The sequence below is a fragment of the Salvelinus alpinus genome, chromosome 37, assembly GCF_045679555.1.
Source record: "Salvelinus alpinus chromosome 37, SLU_Salpinus.1, whole genome shotgun sequence".
Lineage (NCBI taxonomy): Eukaryota > Metazoa > Chordata > Actinopteri > Salmoniformes > Salmonidae > Salvelinus > Salvelinus alpinus.
This window is the reverse complement of record NC_092122.1, coordinates 11,584,250-11,603,154: the sequence shown is the minus strand read 5'-3', so window position 1 is coordinate 11,603,154 and position 18,905 is coordinate 11,584,250. Positions and strand designations below refer to the sequence as shown.

Genomic DNA, 18,905 nt, shown 5'->3' with positions numbered 1-18,905 from the left:
GACTGTCTCCCCGCCATACCTTTGCTCTGTGGAGGGTTCTGGCTGCTGTGTGTGTGTGTGTGTGTGTGTGTGTGTGTATGACTGTCTCCCCGCCATACCTTTGCTCTGTGGAGGGTTCTGGCTGCTGTGTGTGTGTGTGTGTGTGTGTGTATGACTGTCTCCCCGCCATACCTTTGCTCTGTGGAGGGTTCTGGCTGCTGTGTGTGTGTGTGTGTGTGTGTGTGTGTATGACTGTCTCTCCGCCATACCTTTGCTCTGTGGAGGGTTCTGGCTGCTGTGTGTGTGTGTGTGTGTGTGTGTATGACTGTCTCCCCGCCATACCTTTGCTCTGTGGAGGGTTCTGGCTGCGGTCTCGGAGGATGTTGATCTGATAGACGGCCCCGTAGGGCTCAAACAGCTCCTTCAGCTCCTTCTCTGACCAGGAGCGAGGGATCTGGCCCACGAACATCTTGATGGCGTCTGGGTCGGGCTGGTCCGAATGCTCCAACGCCCCGTTCATCTTCCCGGCCGTGCCGTTACTGAAAAGAGACGACAGGGGGCGCTAGGTTACATAACAGATCACAGAAGCTACATCTGACTTGACATGGAAGACGTGAAAGTACACCGTATTGACATTCTCAGGAAGATGAGAAGGAGAGGTCCACTGGGGTAGCAGCTGGTTCAAGGCTGGGTTCCCTGTGTAACCTGTAACGTTCCGTTTTATGTTTCGCAACAACAACAAAAATGATCATAATAGTCCCGCACCTTGAAAGTACATCTTGGAGAACATAAATCCAAATTAGACGTCAAGATATCACCTCACCAGTTGCGAGACACTTTATAGAACAAAATCCTTCTATTAATAAATTGCGTTGCGTCGGGATGGAAAAGATTCATCCATCACACAGAGTAGGTGACTTTGACAACACATCACTCCAGAGAGAAGCCATGTGGATATATACATTCACTTATCTATCTCCACACGGTTTAAACAAAGAATTAGATTCCACCTCCTTCCTATAAGCCACATTTAGACTGTTACACACTGTCCATATCAGATTTTGCTTATCGTTTATGAGTTGGCCCCACATATTTATGAACGGCTGGGCCGTCCTTTGTGGTGGGCTATTAATTGATTATTATTAAATGATTTCTGGTGGGCTATTAATTGATGTGACGTATTTAGGTGAGCGGACACCTGCGGCGATTGATTGGTGAGTTGTTCTTCGTGCCCGCTCCCATCCCCTATAATTCTGTATCTCTTTGTGACTAATATATATACAAGTAGACCAGAGGGGCCCTGATTGGCAGATGAGGGACAAACCCTGATTAGAAGCACCTGCTGCTCAACTGATGATCATTACAAATGCTGTTTTGGATGAAATAACATTTTACCTACACAAAGAAGAACGCTGTAGAGCTGAAACGTCTGTGCACGCTATCCCTGATGCAGTAAAACATTTAAAACCTTGAATAATGAAGTAAGCTTTACGCGACATATTTTTCAGTGCGTACATACATTATTTTCAATCCACATAACATGATTTCAAGAAAACAGATTCCCTCGGAGCAAGTAGGCCTAGCACTCCACTATAAAAGTACAAGATAAAAGGGGACAGCAACACCAGGGAATGTGTGGGTCTGTTTTTTGGTTTTGCTATCCTTGTAGGGGCCAGAAGTCCTCACAAGGAATATTAAAACAAGGACGATTTGGACAAGTGGGGACATTTCGAGGGTCCCCACAATGAAAAACGGTTAGGCTTAGGGTTAAAATTAGGGTTAGAATTAGAATTAGGGGTTAAGGTTAGGGAAAATTGGATTTTGAATGGGATTCAATTGTTTGATCCCCACAAGGATAGTAAAACAAGTGTGTGTGTGTGTGTGTGTGTGTGTGGTGATGAGCAGAGGGAATGCGTGGTGTTAATTCAGGTCTGGCTCACTCTGTAGAAGGGATTTAGTCTGCTGAGTGCTGAGGGCCTGGACTGTATTACAAAACACTACATGACATGGTAACATTACACACACACACTGTTAAGTCAGTTCATGTTTTTAATTCTCTGTAACCTTTCCTTTTTCTGCTTCTTTCTCTCTGCTCAAGTAGTCAGTGTTGTCACGAATCACATTCAATTGTCCTTGTGTGTGTCAAATAAAAACTTGAGCTTGGTAAGCTTTTTAAAAGAGAAAACCAACACTCTGTTGCAATACCTCAGAAGATAAATGGTGTGTGCGACTGCGCACACAAACACACACGCACGACTCCCTGAGGGAACAATCTGGGATCACAATGGCTTGTTTTACATCTTAACGATTTCTCTAAAAACGTCCGCCAGCCTCGAACAATCAGCACAGTTGCCACTGATCCCAGGGCCAGCTGCATGAATAGGGCTAGAACGTACCAGCACACACACAGTCTCAGTCTCCACTTCAGCCTGTGGTGCCACGGAACCAGAGTAAAAACTAAACAAGCTGAAGTCCATGTGCTGCTGTATCGCTCTACTTTCACTTTTGTTATTCTCCACAGGAGAAAGGAGAGAGCATTAACAAAACATGCCCAAATCCCTTGCTTGACTAGCTGACAGCCGTAATACCACTCTATAACGCTCAGGGAGAGAGGGAGGAAAAGAGGGAGGGATTCAAAAAAGAGAACGAGGGATGAAGGGAGGGAGAACATACAGACCTTTGAACACGGCACATCCATCTCTTGCAGAAAGAGCCCAGGCGTTCGGCAGAAACGCCCAATTCTTTAAAGGACTTAAAGGACATGTCAAATAAATGACCAAGCCGGGAGAATGAGGGAACGAGCAAACGAGTGCTAACGGTCCCCACGGCAATCACTCCACTGTAAGCTGGACGATAAATCCCAGCCACAGCGCCGAGGGGACCGGGAAGAAGTTACGGCCCCAATGAACACCAAGCGTTACGCCAACGTTCACACTCATAAAGCAGAGTGTTGCTTGAACGTTAGACATTTAAAAACGGGAGATGAACGGCTGGCACACAGCACAGCCATGACACCTGCAGTATATCCATCCCTAGACACCCCAGGCTGGAAGCACAACAACCACCCACTAACACACTCTGTGTAAAAGGCTTGTTAGTGTGTGTGTGTGTGTGTGTGTGTGTGTGTGTGTGTGTGTGTGTGTGTGTGTGTGTGTGTGTGTGTGTGTGTGTGTGTGTGTGTGTGTGTGTGTGTGTGTGTGTGTGTGTGTGTGTGTGTGTGTGTGTGTGTGTGAGAGAGACAATTCCTCATTGTGTGGTTGTTTGAGGCCTGGGAGAGAGAATTAGTCTATAAGGATAAGGCACAATGCCCTTTTGAACCATTCACCCTGCCGATCACAGCCCCAACTGCCAACATGCCCCATTACACAGCCATACAGCTCTATGAATGCTCATAAAGCTTCTTGATCTGTTATAAGATGCATACTGCGTGACCGTGCACAGTTGAAGTCGGAAGTTTACATACACCTTATCCAAATACATTTAAACTCAGTTTTTCACAATTCCTGACATTTAATACTAGTAAAAATTCCCTATCTTAGGTCAGTTAGGATCACCACTTTATTTTAAGAATGTGAAATGTCAGAATAATAGTAGAGATTGATTGAATTATTTCTGCTTTTATTTCTTTCATCACATTCCCAGTGGATCAGAAGTTTACACATAGTATTTGGTAGCATTGCCTTTAAATTGTTTAACTTGGATCAAACGTTTCGGGTAGCCTTCCACAAGATACCCACAATAAGGTGGGTGAATTTTGGCCCATTCCTCCTGACAGAGCTGGTGTAACTGAGTCAGGTTTGTAGGCCTCCATGCTCGCACACGCTTTATCAGTTCTGCCCACATCTATAGGATTAAGGTCAGGGCTTTGTGATGGCCACTCCAATACCTTGACTTTGTTGTTCTTAAGCCATTTTGCACAACTTTGGAAGTATGCTTGGGGTCACATGGGGATCTTTGTCCCCATGTGCACTTGCAAACCGTAGTCTGGCTTTTTTATGGCGGTTTTGGAGCAGTGGCTTCTTCCTTGCTGTCGATATAGGACCCGTTTTACTGTGGATATAGATACTTTCGTACCCGTTTCCTCCAGCATCTTCACAAGGTCCTTTCTGTTCTGGGATTGACTTGCACTTTTCACACCAAAGTACGTTCATCTCTAGGAGACAGAACGCCTCTCCTTCCTGAGCGGTATGACGGCTACGTGGTCCCATGGTGTTTATACTTGCGTACTATTGTTTGTACAGATGAACGTGGTACCTTCAGGCATTTGAAAATTGCTCCCAAGGATGAACCAGACTTGTGGAGGTCTTGGCTGATTTCCCCATGATGTCAAGCAAAGAGGTACTGGGTTTGAAGGTAGGCCTTGAAATACATCCACAGGTACACCTCCAATTGAGTCAAATTGTCCAAGCTGTTTAAAGGCACAGTCAACTTAGTGTATGTAAACTTCTGACCCACTGGAATTGTGATACAGTGAATTCTAAGTCAAATAATCTGTCTGTAAACAATTGTTGGAAAAATTACTTGTGTCATGCACAAAGTAGATGTCCTTACCGACTTGCCAAAACTATAGTTTGCTAACAAGAAATTTGTGGAGTGGTTGAAAAACGAGTTTTAATGACTCCAACCTAAGTGTATGTAAACTTCCGACTTCAACCTTAGGTCTTTGGTCTCTGTGGGTTGGTGATGGCTGTGAGAAAGTGACTCTGTTCAGTATAAAGGAATTAGCTTCTCTCCCCTTCACCCCTGCACCCCTGCAGCCCTTCACCCCTGCAGCCCTTCCCCCTGCAGCTCTTCAGCCCTTCACCCCTGCAGCCCTTCACCCCTGCAGCCCTTCACCCCTGCAGCCCTTCACCCCTGCAGCCCTTCACCCCTGCAGCCCTTCACCCCTGCAGCCCTTCCCCCTGCAGCTCTTCAGCCCTTCACCCCTGCAGCCCTTCACCCCTGCAGCCCTTCCCCCTGCAGCCCTTCACCCCTGCAGCCCTTCACCCCTGCAGCCCTTCACCCCTGCAGCCCTTCACCCCTGCAGCCCTTCACCCCTGCAGCCCTTCACCCCTGCAGCCCTTCACCCCTGCAGCCCTTCACCCCTGCAGCCCTGCAGCCCTTCACCCCTGCAGCCCTTCCCCCTGCAGCCCTTCACCCCTGCAGCCCTTCCCCCTGCAGCTCTTCAGCTCTTCACCCCTGCAGCCCTTCACCCCTGCAGCCCTGGCTGACAAGGTGTTATTGCTGTCAGTGTGTGAGTGAACCTGAAACAGCAAGAGTGTGTCCCGGGGCACAGATTAAGTCATTGAGTGGATCAACTCCTGCCATAGCCTCTCCGTCTCTCCCTCCCTCTCTCCTCCCAGCCAATTGTCTGCCTTAATGGCTGAACTATAGCTTCCATCAGTCTCATTTGCAGCACAGGGCCGTGACTGAGAGGTTATCTACAGTCTTAGCCAAGGTGTGTGTGTGTGTGTATGTGTATTCCTTGGCAGGGAACATTAGGATACTTTCCCCCTCTCCATAAAGTAGAGCAGCTGAGTGATCCGGTGTGTGTGTGTGTGTGTGTGTGCCGCCGTCTCAACTGCACTATGGGTTTAACACAAGAGAGAAAGTTCAACTTTCCCAGCAGTGGCAGGAAGATAGCTGAGCTGGCTCTGAACCAGTGAAGCATCGATAAGAGAGACTAACATGAATACAATTCACACCTCAGATCTGCACCATTAGGGATATAGATCAGTATGTTATTGGATGCAGGTAGCGTATACAAAGCTAACATTCTATATGAGGATGTGTTTATCAATAATAGTGGTGTGTGGAGTTTTTTTTACAGCTGGAAAAGCGATAACCTGACACAACTATATTACATACAGAGAGAGGAGTTTCTGACCTGACTGGGAAAAACCTAGGCTCTAGTTCCTAGGTATTCCTAGTGAATCCTGTACACAGTAGGAGGGTCTCAGTCACATCAATGCAGGGAGGAGTGTGGCAGATGCCCATGGGAGAGATAGAAACAGACAGAGAGGGAGAAAGAGACAGAGTGAGAGATGGATGCAGGTGAGTGGGGCTAGCAGTAAGCACAGCTTTGAGCACAGCATGGCCTCTTGTATTCGCTGACACACACACACACCCCCCACTGTGGTTTGGGATGGATGAGTTTTGGGGAAAGTTGCTCTGGTACACCCTGCTGTTCTTTCCCTCCATTTTCATTTCCACTTGAACACACACGTACACACAGACCGACACACACACTCACCCACATCAATCAAACATCTCTCCAACACATGCACCTTCATTCCTCTCCTGGACATCAATGGAGTTCTCCCATGGCCCCTCAGACACTAGTCATCGGAACATTATTGGAGGTGGTGTAACTGTCGCACATGGGAACTAATCTGGAAGACAACAACAGGGAGAAACATCAGTTCCCCTCTAGAGGCTGTGGACCAAATTCAGCTTAGATCAAATGCTGACGACTACAACTCCTACTGCTACTGCTACAGCTATAAAACTCCTACTGCTACAGCTACAGCTATAAACTCCAACTGCTACAGCTATAAAACTCCTACTGCTACAGCTATAAAACTCCTACTACTACAGCTATAAAACTCCTACTGCTACAGCTATAAAACTCCTACTGCTACAGCTATAAAACTCCTACTGCTACAGCTATAAAACTCCTATTGCTACAGCTATAAAACTCCTACTGCTACAGCTATAAAACTCATACTGCTACAGCTATAAAACTCATACTGCTACAGCTATAAAACTCCTACTACTACAGCTATAAAACTCCTACTACTACAGCTATAAAACTCCTACTACTACATCTATAAAACTCCTACTGCTACAGCTATACAACTCCTACTGCTACAGCTATACAACTCCTACTACTACAGCTATAAAACTCCTACTGCTACTACTACAGCTATAAAACTCCTACTGCTACAGCTATAAAACTCCTACTCCTACTACTACAGCTATAAAACTCCTACTGCTACAGCTATAAAACTCCTACTACTACAGCTATAAAACTCCTACTGCTACTACTACGGCTATAAAACTCCTACTGCTACTACTACGGCTATAAAACTCATACTGCTACAGCTATAAAACTCCTACTACTACAGCTATAAAACTCATACTGCTACAGCTATAAAACTCCTACTGCTACAGCTATAAAACTCCTACTACTACAGCTATAAAACTCCTACTGCTACTACTACAGCTATAAAACTCGTACTGCTACTACTACAGCTATAAAACTCCTACTGCTACAGCTATAAAACTCCTACTGCTACAGCTATAAAACTCATACTGCTACAGCTATAAAACTCCTACTACTACAGCTATAAAACTCCTACTGCTACTACTACAGCTATAAAACTCCTACTACTACAGCTATACAACTCCTACTGCTACAGCTATAAAACTCCTACTGCTACAACTATAAAACTCCTACTGCTACAGCTATACAACTCCTACTACTACAGCTATAAAACTCCTACTGCTACTATTACAGCTATAAAATTCCTACTGCTACAGCTATAAAACTCCTACTCCTACTACTACAACTATAAAACTCCTACTGCTACAGCTATACAACTCCTACTACTACAGCTATACAACTCCTACTGCTACTACTACAGCTATAAAACTCCTACTGCTACAGCTATAAAACTCCTACTACTACAGCTATAAAACTCCTACTGCTACAGCTATAAAACTTCTACTGCTACAGCTATAAAACTCCTACTACTACAGCTATAAAACTCCTACTGCTACTACTACAGCTAGAAAACTCGTACTGCTACTACTACATCTATAAAACTCCTACTGCTACAGCTATAAAACTCCTACTGCTACAGCTATAAAACTCCTACTGCTACAGCTATAAAACTCCTACTACTACAGCTATAAAACTCCTACTGCTACTACTACAGCTACAAAACTCCTACTACTACAGCTATAAAACTCCTACTGCTACAGCTATAAAACTCCTACTGCTACAGCTATAAAACTCCTACTACTACAGCTATAAAACTCCTACAGCTACTACTACAGCTATAAAACTCCTACTGCTACAGCTATAAAACTCCTACTGCTACAGCTATACAACTCCTACTGCTACTACTACAGCTATAAAACTCATACTGCTACAGCTATAAAACTCCTACTGCTACTACTACAGCTATAAAACTCCTACTGCTACAGCTATAAAACTCCTACTACTACAGCTATAAAACTGCTACTGCTACAGCTATAAAACTCCTACTACTACAGCTATAAAACTGCTACTGCTACTACTACAGCTATAAAACTCCTACTGCTACTACTACAGCTATAAAACTCATACTGCTACTACTACAGCTATAAAACTCCTACTACTACAGCTATAAAACTCCTACTGCTACAGCTATAAAACTCTTACTACTACAGCTATAAAACTGCTACTGCTACTACTACAGCTATAAAACTCCTACTGCTACAGCTATAAAACTCATACTACTACAGCTATAAAACTCCCACTGCTACTACTACAGCTATAAAACTCCTACTACTACAGCTATAAAACTCCTACTACTACAGCTGTAAAACTCCTACTGCTACAGCTATAAAACTCATACTGCTACATCTATAAAACTCCTACTGCTACAGCTATAAAACTCCTACTACTACAGCTATAAAACTCCTACTACTACAGCTATAAAACTCATACTGCTACAGCTATAAAACTCCCACTGCTACTACTACAGCTATAAAACTCCTACTACTACAGCTATAAAACTCCTACTACTACAGCTGTAAAACTCCTACTGCTACAGCTATAAAACTCATACTGCTACAGCTATAAAACTCCTACTGCTACAGCTATAAAACTCCTACTACTACAGCTATAAAACTCCTACTACTACAGCTATAAAACTCATACTGCTACAGCTATAAAACTCCTACTGCTACAGCTATAAAACTCCTACTACTACAGCTATAAAACTCCTACTGCTACTACTACAGCTATAAAACTCCTACTACTACAGCTATAAAACTCCTACTGCTACTACTACAGCTATAAAACTCCTACTGCTACAGCTATAAAACTCTTACTACTACAGCTATAAAACTCCTACTGCTACGGCTATAAAACTCATACTGCTACAGCTATAAAACTCCTACTACTACAGCTATAAAACTCCTACTGCTACTACTACAGCTATAAAACTCCTACTACTACAGCTATAAAACTCCTACTGCTACAGCTATAAAACTCCTACTGCTACAACTATAAAACTCCTACTGCTACAGCTATACAACTCCTACTACTACAGCTATAAAACTCCTACTGCTACTATTACAGCTATAAAATTCCTACTGCTACAGCTATAAAACTCCTACTCCTACTACTACAGCTATAAAACTCCTACTGCTATAAAACTCCTACTGCTACAGCTATACAACTCCTACTGCTACTACTACAGCTATAAAACTCCTACTGCTACAGCTATAAAACTCCTACTACTACAGCTATAAAACTCCTACTGCTACAGCTATAAAACTTCTACTGCTACAGCTATAAAACTCCTACTACTACAGCTATAAAACTCCTACTGCTACTACTACAGCTAGAAAACTCGTACTGCTACTACTACATCTATAAAACTCCTACTGCTACAGCTATAAAACTCCTACTGCTACAGCTATAAAACTCCTACTGCTACAGCTATAAAACTCCTACTACTACAGCTATAAAACTCCTACTGCTACTACTACAGCTACAAAACTCCTACTACTACAGCTATAAAACTCCTACTGCTACAGCTATAAAACTCCTACTGCTACAGCTATAAAACTCCTACTACTACAGTTATAAAACTCCTACAGCTACTACTACAGCTATAAAACTCCTACTGCTACAGCTATAAAACTCCTACTGCTACAGCTATACAACTCCTACTACTACAGCTATAAAACTCCTACTGCTACTACTACAGCTATAAAACTCCTACTGCTACAGCTATACAACTCCTACTACTACAGCTATAAAACTCCTACTGCTACTATTACAGCTATAAAATTCCTACTGCTACAGCTATAAAACTCCTACTCCTACTACTACAGCTATAAAACTCCTACTGCTACAGCTATAAAACTCCTACTGCTACAGCTATACAACTCCTACTGCTACTACTACAGCTATAAAACTCCTACTGCTACAGCTATAAAACTCCTACTACTACAGCTATAAAACTCCTACTGCTACAGCTATAAAACTTCTACTGCTACAGCTATAAAACTCCTACTACTACAGCTATAAAACTCCTACTGCTACTACTACAGCTAGAAAACTCGTACTGCTACTACTACATCTATAAAACTCCTACTGCTACAGCTATAAAACTCCTACTGCTACAGCTATAAAACTCCTACTGCTACAGCTATAAAACTCCTACTACTACAGCTATAAAACTCCTACTGCTACTACTACAGCTACAAAACTCCTACTACTACAGCTATAAAACTCCTACTGCTACAGCTATAAAACTCCTACTGCTACAGCTATAAAACTCCTACTACTACAGCTATAAAACTCCTACAGCTACTACTACAGCTATAAAACTCCTACTGCTACAGCTATAAAACTCCTACTGCTACAGCTATACAACTCCTACTACTACAGCTATAAAACTCCTACTGCTACTACTACAGCTATAAAACTCCTACTGCTACAGCTATACAACTCCTACTACTACAGCTATAAAACTCCTACTGCTACTACTACAGCTATAAAACTCATACTGCTACAGCTATAAAACTCCTACTGCTACTACTACAGCTATAAAACTCCTACTGCTACAGCTATAAAACTCCTACTACTACAGCTATAAAACTGCTACTGCTACAGCTATAAAACTCCTACTACTACAGCTATAAAACTGCTACTGCTACTACTACAGCTATAAAACTCCTACTGCTACTACTACAGCTATAAAACTCATACTGCTACTACTACAGCTATAAAACTCCTACTACTACAGCTATAAAACTCCTACTGCTACAGCTATAAAACTCTTACTACTACAGCTATAAAACTGCTACTGCTACTACTACAGCTATAAAACTCCTACTGCTACAGCTATAAAACTCATACTACTACAGCTATAAAACTCCCACTGCTACTACTACAGCTATAAAACTCCTACTACTACAGCTATAAAACTCCTACTACTACAGCTGTAAAACTCCTACTGCTACAGCTATAAAACTCATACTGCTACATCTATAAAACTCCTACTGCTACAGCTATAAAACTCCTACTACTACAGCTATAAAACTCCTACTACTACAGCTATAAAACTCATACTGCTACAGCTATAAAACTCCCACTGCTACTACTACAGCTATAAAACTCCTACTACTACAGCTATAAAACTCCTACTACTACAGCTGTAAAACTCCTACTGCTACAGCTATAAAACTCATACTGCTACAGCTATAAAACTCCTACTGCTACAGCTATAAAACTCCTACTACTACAGCTATAAAACTCCTACTACTACAGCTATAAAACTCATACTGCTACAGCTATAAAACTCCTACTGCTACAGCTATAAAACTCCTACTACTACAGCTATAAAACTCCTACTGCTACTACTACAGCTATAAAACTCCTACTACTACAGCTATAAAACTCCTACTGCTACTACTACAGCTATAAAACTCCTACTGCTACAGCTATAAAACTCTTACTACTACAGCTATAAAACTCCTACTGCTACAGCTATAAAACTCATACTGCTACAGCTATAAAACTCCTACTACTACAGCTATAAAACTCCTACTGCTACTACTACAGCTATAAAACTCCTACTACTACAGCTATAAAACTCCTACTGCTACAGCTATAAAACTCCTACTGCTACAACTATAAAACTCCTACTGCTACAGCTATACAACTCCTACTACTACAGCTATAAAACTCCTACTGCTACTATTACAGCTATAAAATTCCTACTGCTACAGCTATAAAACTCCTACTCCTACTACTACAGCTATAAAACTCCTACTGCTATAAAACTCCTACTGCTACAGCTATACAACTCCTACTGCTACTACTACAGCTATAAAACTCCTACTGCTACAGCTATAAAACTCCTACTACTACAGCTATAAAACTCCTACTGCTACAGCTATAAAACTTCTACTGCTACAGCTATAAAACTCCTACTACTACAGCTATAAAACTCCTACTGCTACTACTACAGCTAGAAAACTCGTACTGCTACTACTACATCTATAAAACTCCTACTGCTACAGCTATAAAACTCCTACTGCTACAGCTATAAAACTCCTACTGCTACAGCTATAAAACTCCTACTACTACAGCTATAAAACTCCTACTGCTACTACTACAGCTACAAAACTCCTACTACTACAGCTATAAAACTCCTACTGCTACAGCTATAAAACTCCTACTGCTACAGCTATAAAACTCCTACTACTACAGTTATAAAACTCCTACAGCTACTACTACAGCTATAAAACTCCTACTGCTACAGCTATAAAACTCCTACTGCTACAGCTATACAACTCCTACTACTACAGCTATAAAACTCCTACTGCTACTACTACAGCTATAAAACTCCTACTGCTACAGCTATACAACTCCTACTACTACAGCTATAAAACTCCTACTGCTACTACTACAGCTATAAAACTCCTACTGCTACAGCTATAAAACTCCTACTGCTACTACTACAGCTATAAAACTCCTACTGCTACAGCTATAAAACTCCTACTACTACAGCTATAAAACTGCTACTGCTACAGCTATAAAACTCCTACTACTACAGCTATAAAACTGCTACTGCTACTACTACAGCTATAAAACTCCTACTGCTACTACTACAGCTATAAAACTCATACTGCTACTACTACAGCTATAAAACTCCTACTACTACAGCTATAAAACTCCTACTGCTACAGCTATAAAACTCCTACTGCTACAGCTATAAAACTCCTACTGCTACAGCTATAAAACTCCTACTACTACAGCTATAAAACTCCTACAGCTACTACTACAGCTATAAAACTCCTACTGCTACAGCTATAAAACTCCTACTGCTACAGCTATACAACTCCTACTACTACAGCTATAAAACTCCTACTGCTACAGCTATACAACTCCTACTACTACAGCTATAAAACTCCTACTGCTACTATTACAGCTATAAAATTCCTACTGCTACAGCTATAAAACTCCTACTCCTACTACTACAGCTATAAAACTCCTACTGCTATAAAACTCCTACTGCTACAGCTATACAACTCCTACTGCTACTACTACAGCTATAAAACTCCTACTGCTACAGCTATAAAACTCCTACTACTACAGCTATAAAACTCCTACTGCTACAGCTATAAAACTTCTACTGCTACAGCTATAAAACTCCTACTACTACAGCTATAAAACTCCTACTGCTACTACTACAGCTAGAAAACTCGTACTGCTACTACTACATCTATAAAACTCCTACTGCTACAGCTATAAAACTCCTACTGCTACAGCTATAAAACTCCTACTGCTACAGCTATAAAACTCCTACTACTACAGCTATAAAACTCCTACTGCTACTACTACAGCTACAAAACTCCTACTACTACAGCTATAAAACTCCTACTGCTACAGCTATAAAACTCCTACTGCTACAGCTATAAAACTCCTACTACTACAGTTATAAAACTCCTACAGCTACTACTACAGCTATAAAACTCCTACTGCTACAGCTATAAAACTCCTACTGCTACAGCTATACAACTCCTACTACTACAGCTATAAAACTCCTACTGCTACTACTACAGCTATAAAACTCCTACTGCTACAGCTATACAACTCCTACTACTACAGCTATAAAACTCCTACTGCTACTACTACAGCTATAAAACTCCTACTGCTACAGCTATAAAACTCCTACTGCTACTACTACAGCTATAAAACTCCTACTGCTACAGCTATAAAACTCCTACTACTACAGCTATAAAACTGCTACTGCTACAGCTATAAAACTCCTACTACTACAGCTATAAAACTGCTACTGCTACTACTACAGCTATAAAACTCCTACTGCTACTACTACAGCTATAAAACTCATACTGCTACTACTACAGCTATAAAACTCCTACTACTACAGCTATAAAACTCCTACTGCTACAGCTATAAAACTCCTACTGCTACAGCTATAAAACTCCTACTGCTACAGCTATAAAACTCCTACTACTACAGCTATAAAACTCCTACAGCTACTACTACAGCTATAAAACCTCTACTGCTACAGCTATAAAACTCCTACTGCTACAGCTATACAACTCCTACTACTACAGCTATAAAACTCCTACTGCTACAGCTATACAACTCCTACTACTACAGCTATAAAACTCCTACTGCTACTACTACAGCTATAAAACTCATACTGCTACAGCTATAAAACTCCTACTGCTACTACTACAGCTATAAAACTCCTACTGCTACAGCTATAAAACTCCTACTACTACAGCTATAAAACTGCTACTGCTACAGCTATAAAACTCCTACTACTACAGCTATAAAACTGCTACTGCTACTACTACAGCTATAAAACTCCTACTGCTACTACTACAGCTATAAAACTCATACTGCTACTACTACAGCTATAAAACTCCTACTACTACAGCTATAAAACTCCTACTGCTACAGCTATAAAACTCCTACTGCTACTACTACAGCTATAAAACTCATACTGCTACTACTACAGCTATAAAACTCCTACTACTACAGCTATAAAACTGCTACTGCTACTACTACAGCTATAAAACTCCTACTGCTACAGCTATAAAACTCATACTACTACAGCTATAAAACTCCCACTGCTACTACTACAGCTATAAAACTCCTACTACTACAGCTATAAAACTCCTACTACTACAGCTGTAAAACTCCTACTGCTACAGCTATAAAACTCATACTGCTACATCTATAAAACTCCTACTGCTACAGCTATAAAACTCCTACTACTACAGCTATAAAACTCCTACTACTACAGCTATAAAATTCATACTGCTACAGCTATAAAACTCCCACTGCTACTACTACAGCTATAAAACTCCTACTGCTACTACTACATCTATAAAACTCCTACTGCTACAGCTATAAAACTCCTACTGCTACAGCTATAAAACTCCTACTACTACAGCTATAAAACTCCTACTGCTACAGCTATACAACTCCTACTACTACAGCTATAAAACTCCTACTGCTACTATTACAGCTATAAAATTCCTACTGCTACAGCTATAAAACTCCTACTCCTACTACTACAGCTATAAAACTCCTACTGCTACAGCTATAAAACTCCTACTGCTACAGCTATACAACTCCTACTGCTACTACTACAGCTATAAAACTCCTACTGCTACAGCTATAAAACTCCTACTACTACAGCTATAAAACTCCTACTGCTACAGCTATAAAACTTCTACTGCTACAGCTATAAAACTCCTACTACTACAGCTATAAAACTCCTACTGCTACTACTACAGCTAGAAAACTCGTACTGCTACTACTACATCTATAAAACTCCTACTGCTACAGCTATAAAACTCCTACTGCTACAGCTATAAAACTCCTACTGCTACAGCTATAAAACTCCTACTACTACAGCTATAAAACTCCTACTGCTACTACTACAGCTACAAAACTCCTACTACTACAGCTATAAAACTCCTACTGCTACAGCTATAAAACTCCTACTGCTACAGCTATAAAACTCCTACTACTACAGCTATAAAACTCCTACAGCTACTACTACAGCTATAAAACTCCTACTGCTACAGCTATAAAACTCCTACTGCTACAGCTATACAACTCCTACTACTACAGCTATAAAACTCCTACTGCTACTACTACAGCTATAAAACTCCTACTGCTACAGCTATACAACTCCTACTACTACAGCTATAAAACTCCTACTGCTACTACTACAGCTATAAAACTCATACTGCTACAGCTATAAAACTCCTACTGCTACTACTACAGCTATAAAACTCCTACTGCTACAGCTATAAAACTCCTACTACTACAGCTATAAAACTGCTACTGCTACAGCTATAAAACTCCTACTACTACAGCTATAAAACTGCTACTGCTACTACTACAGCTATAAAACTCCTACTGCTACTACTACAGCTATAAAACTCATACTGCTACTACTACAGCTATAAAACTCCTACTACTACAGCTATAAAACTCCTACTGCTACAGCTATAAAACTCTTACTACTACAGCTATAAAACTGCTACTGCTACTACTACAGCTATAAAACTCCTACTGCTACAGCTATAAAACTCATACTACTACAGCTATAAAACTCCCACTGCTACTACTACAGCTATAAAACTCCTACTACTACAGCTATAAAACTCCTACTACTACAGCTGTAAAACTCCTACTGCTACAGCTATAAAACTCATACTGCTACATCTATAAAACTCCTACTGCTACAGCTATAAAACTCCTACTACTACAGCTATAAAACTCCTACTACTACAGCTATAAAACTCATACTGCTACAGCTATAAAACTCCCACTGCTACTACTACAGCTATAAAACTCCTACTACTACAGCTATAAAACTCCTACTACTACAGCTGTAAAACTCCTACTGCTACAGCTATAAAACTCATACTGCTACAGCTATAAAACTCCTACTGCTACAGCTATAAAACTCCTACTACTACAGCTATAAAACTCCTACTACTACAGCTATAAAACTCATACTGCTACAGCTATAAAACTCCTACTGCTACAGCTATAAAACTCCTACTACTACAGCTATAAAACTCCTACTGCTACTACTACAGCTATAAAACTCCTACTACTACAGCTATAAAACTCCTACTGCTACTACTACAGCTATAAAACTCCTACTGCTACAGCTATAAAACTCTTACTACTACAGCTATAAAACTCCTACTGCTACAGCTATAAAACTCATACTGCTACAGCTATAAAACTCCTACTACTACAGCTATAAAACTCCTACTGCTACTACTACAGCTAGAAAACTCCTACTACTACAGCTATAAAACTCCTACTGCTACAGCTATAAAACTCCTACTGCTACAACTATAAAACTCCTACTGCTACAGCTATACAACTCCTACTACTACAGCTATAAAACTCCTACTGCTACTATTACAGCTATAAAATTCCTACTGCTACAGCTATAAAACTCCTACTCCTACTACTACAGCTATAAAACTCCTACTGCTATAAAACTCCTACTGCTACAGCTATACAACTCCTACTGCTACTACTACAGCTATAAAACTCCTACTGCTACAGCTATAAAACTCCTACTACTACAGCTATAAAACTCCTACTGCTACAGCTATAAAACTTCTACTGCTACAGCTATAAAACTCCTACTACTACAGCTATAAAACTCCTACTGCTACTACTACAGCTAGAAAACTCGTACTGCTACTACTACATCTATAAAACTCCTACTGCTACAGCTATAAAACTCCTACTGCTACAGCTATAAAACTCCTACTGCTACAGCTATAAAACTCCTACTACTACAGCTATAAAACTCCTACTGCTACTACTACAGCTACAAAACTCCTACTACTACAGCTATAAAACTCCTACTGCTACAGCTATAAAACTCCTACTGCTACAGCTATAAAACTCCTACTACTACAGTTATAAAACTCCTACAGCTACTACTACAGCTATAAAACTCCTACTGCTACAGCTATAAAACTCCTACTGCTACAGCTATACAACTCCTACTACTACAGCTATAAAACTCCTACTGCTACTACTACAGCTATAAAACTCCTACTGCTACAGCTATACAACTCCTACTACTACAGCTATAAAACTCCTACTGCTACTACTACAGCTATAAAACTCCTACTGCTACAGCTATAAAACTCCTACTGCTACTACTACAGCTATAAAACTCCTACTGCTACAGCTATAAAACTCCTACTACTACAGCTATAAAACTGCTACTGCTACAGCTATAAAACTCCTACTACTACAGCTATAAAACTGCTACTGCTACTACTACAGCTATAAAACTCCTACTGCTACTACTACAGCTATAAAACTCATACTGCTACTACTACAGCTATAAAACTCCTACTACTACAGCTATAAAACTCCTACTGCTACAGCTATAAAACTCCTACTGCTACAGCTATAAAACTCCTACTGCTACAGCTATAAAACTCCTACTACTACAGCTATAAAACTCCTACAGCTACTACTACAGCTATAAAACTCCTACTGCTACAGCTATAAAACTCCTACTGCTACAGCTATACAACTCCTACTACTACAGCTATAAAACTCCTACTGCTACAGCTATACAACTCCTACTACTACAGCTATAAAACTCCTACTGCTACTATTACAGCTATAAAATTCCTACTGCTACAGCTATAAAACTCCTACTCCTACTACTACAGCTATAAAACTCCTACTGCTATAAAACTCCTACTGCTACAGCTATACAACTCCTACTGCTACTACTACAGCTATAAAACTCCTACTGCTACAGCTATAAAACTCCTACTACTACAGCTATAAAACTCCTACTGCTACAGCTATAAAACTTCTACTGCTACAGCTATAAAACTCCTACTACTACAGCTATAAAACTCCTACTGCTACTACTACAGCTAGAAAACTCGTACTGCTACTACTACATCTATAAAACTCCTACTGCTACAGCTATAAAACTCCTACTGCTACAGCTATAAAACTCCTACTGCTACAGCTATAAAACTCCTACTACTACAGCTATAAAACTCCTACTGCTACTACTACAGCTACAAAACTCCTACTACTACAGCTATAAAACTCCTACTGCTACAGCTATAAAACTCCTACTGCTACAGCTATAAAA

The 18,905-nt window shown here is 40.7% G+C and overlaps 1 protein-coding gene across 36 annotated transcripts in view; it reads right to left on the bottom strand.

The window, feature by feature from the left end:
- Positions 1-18,905, bottom strand: part of LOC139565913 (CUGBP Elav-like family member 2) — a 213,320-nt gene that overhangs the window by 73,743 nt on the left and 120,672 nt on the right. For all 36 annotated transcript variants that reach the window (XM_071386573.1, XM_071386570.1, XM_071386603.1 and 33 more), the window contains one exon: positions 322-518. In XM_071386573.1, the coding sequence (XP_071242674.1) occupies positions 322-518 (197 nt within the window). The remainder of the gene's footprint in view (positions 1-321; positions 519-18,905) is intronic.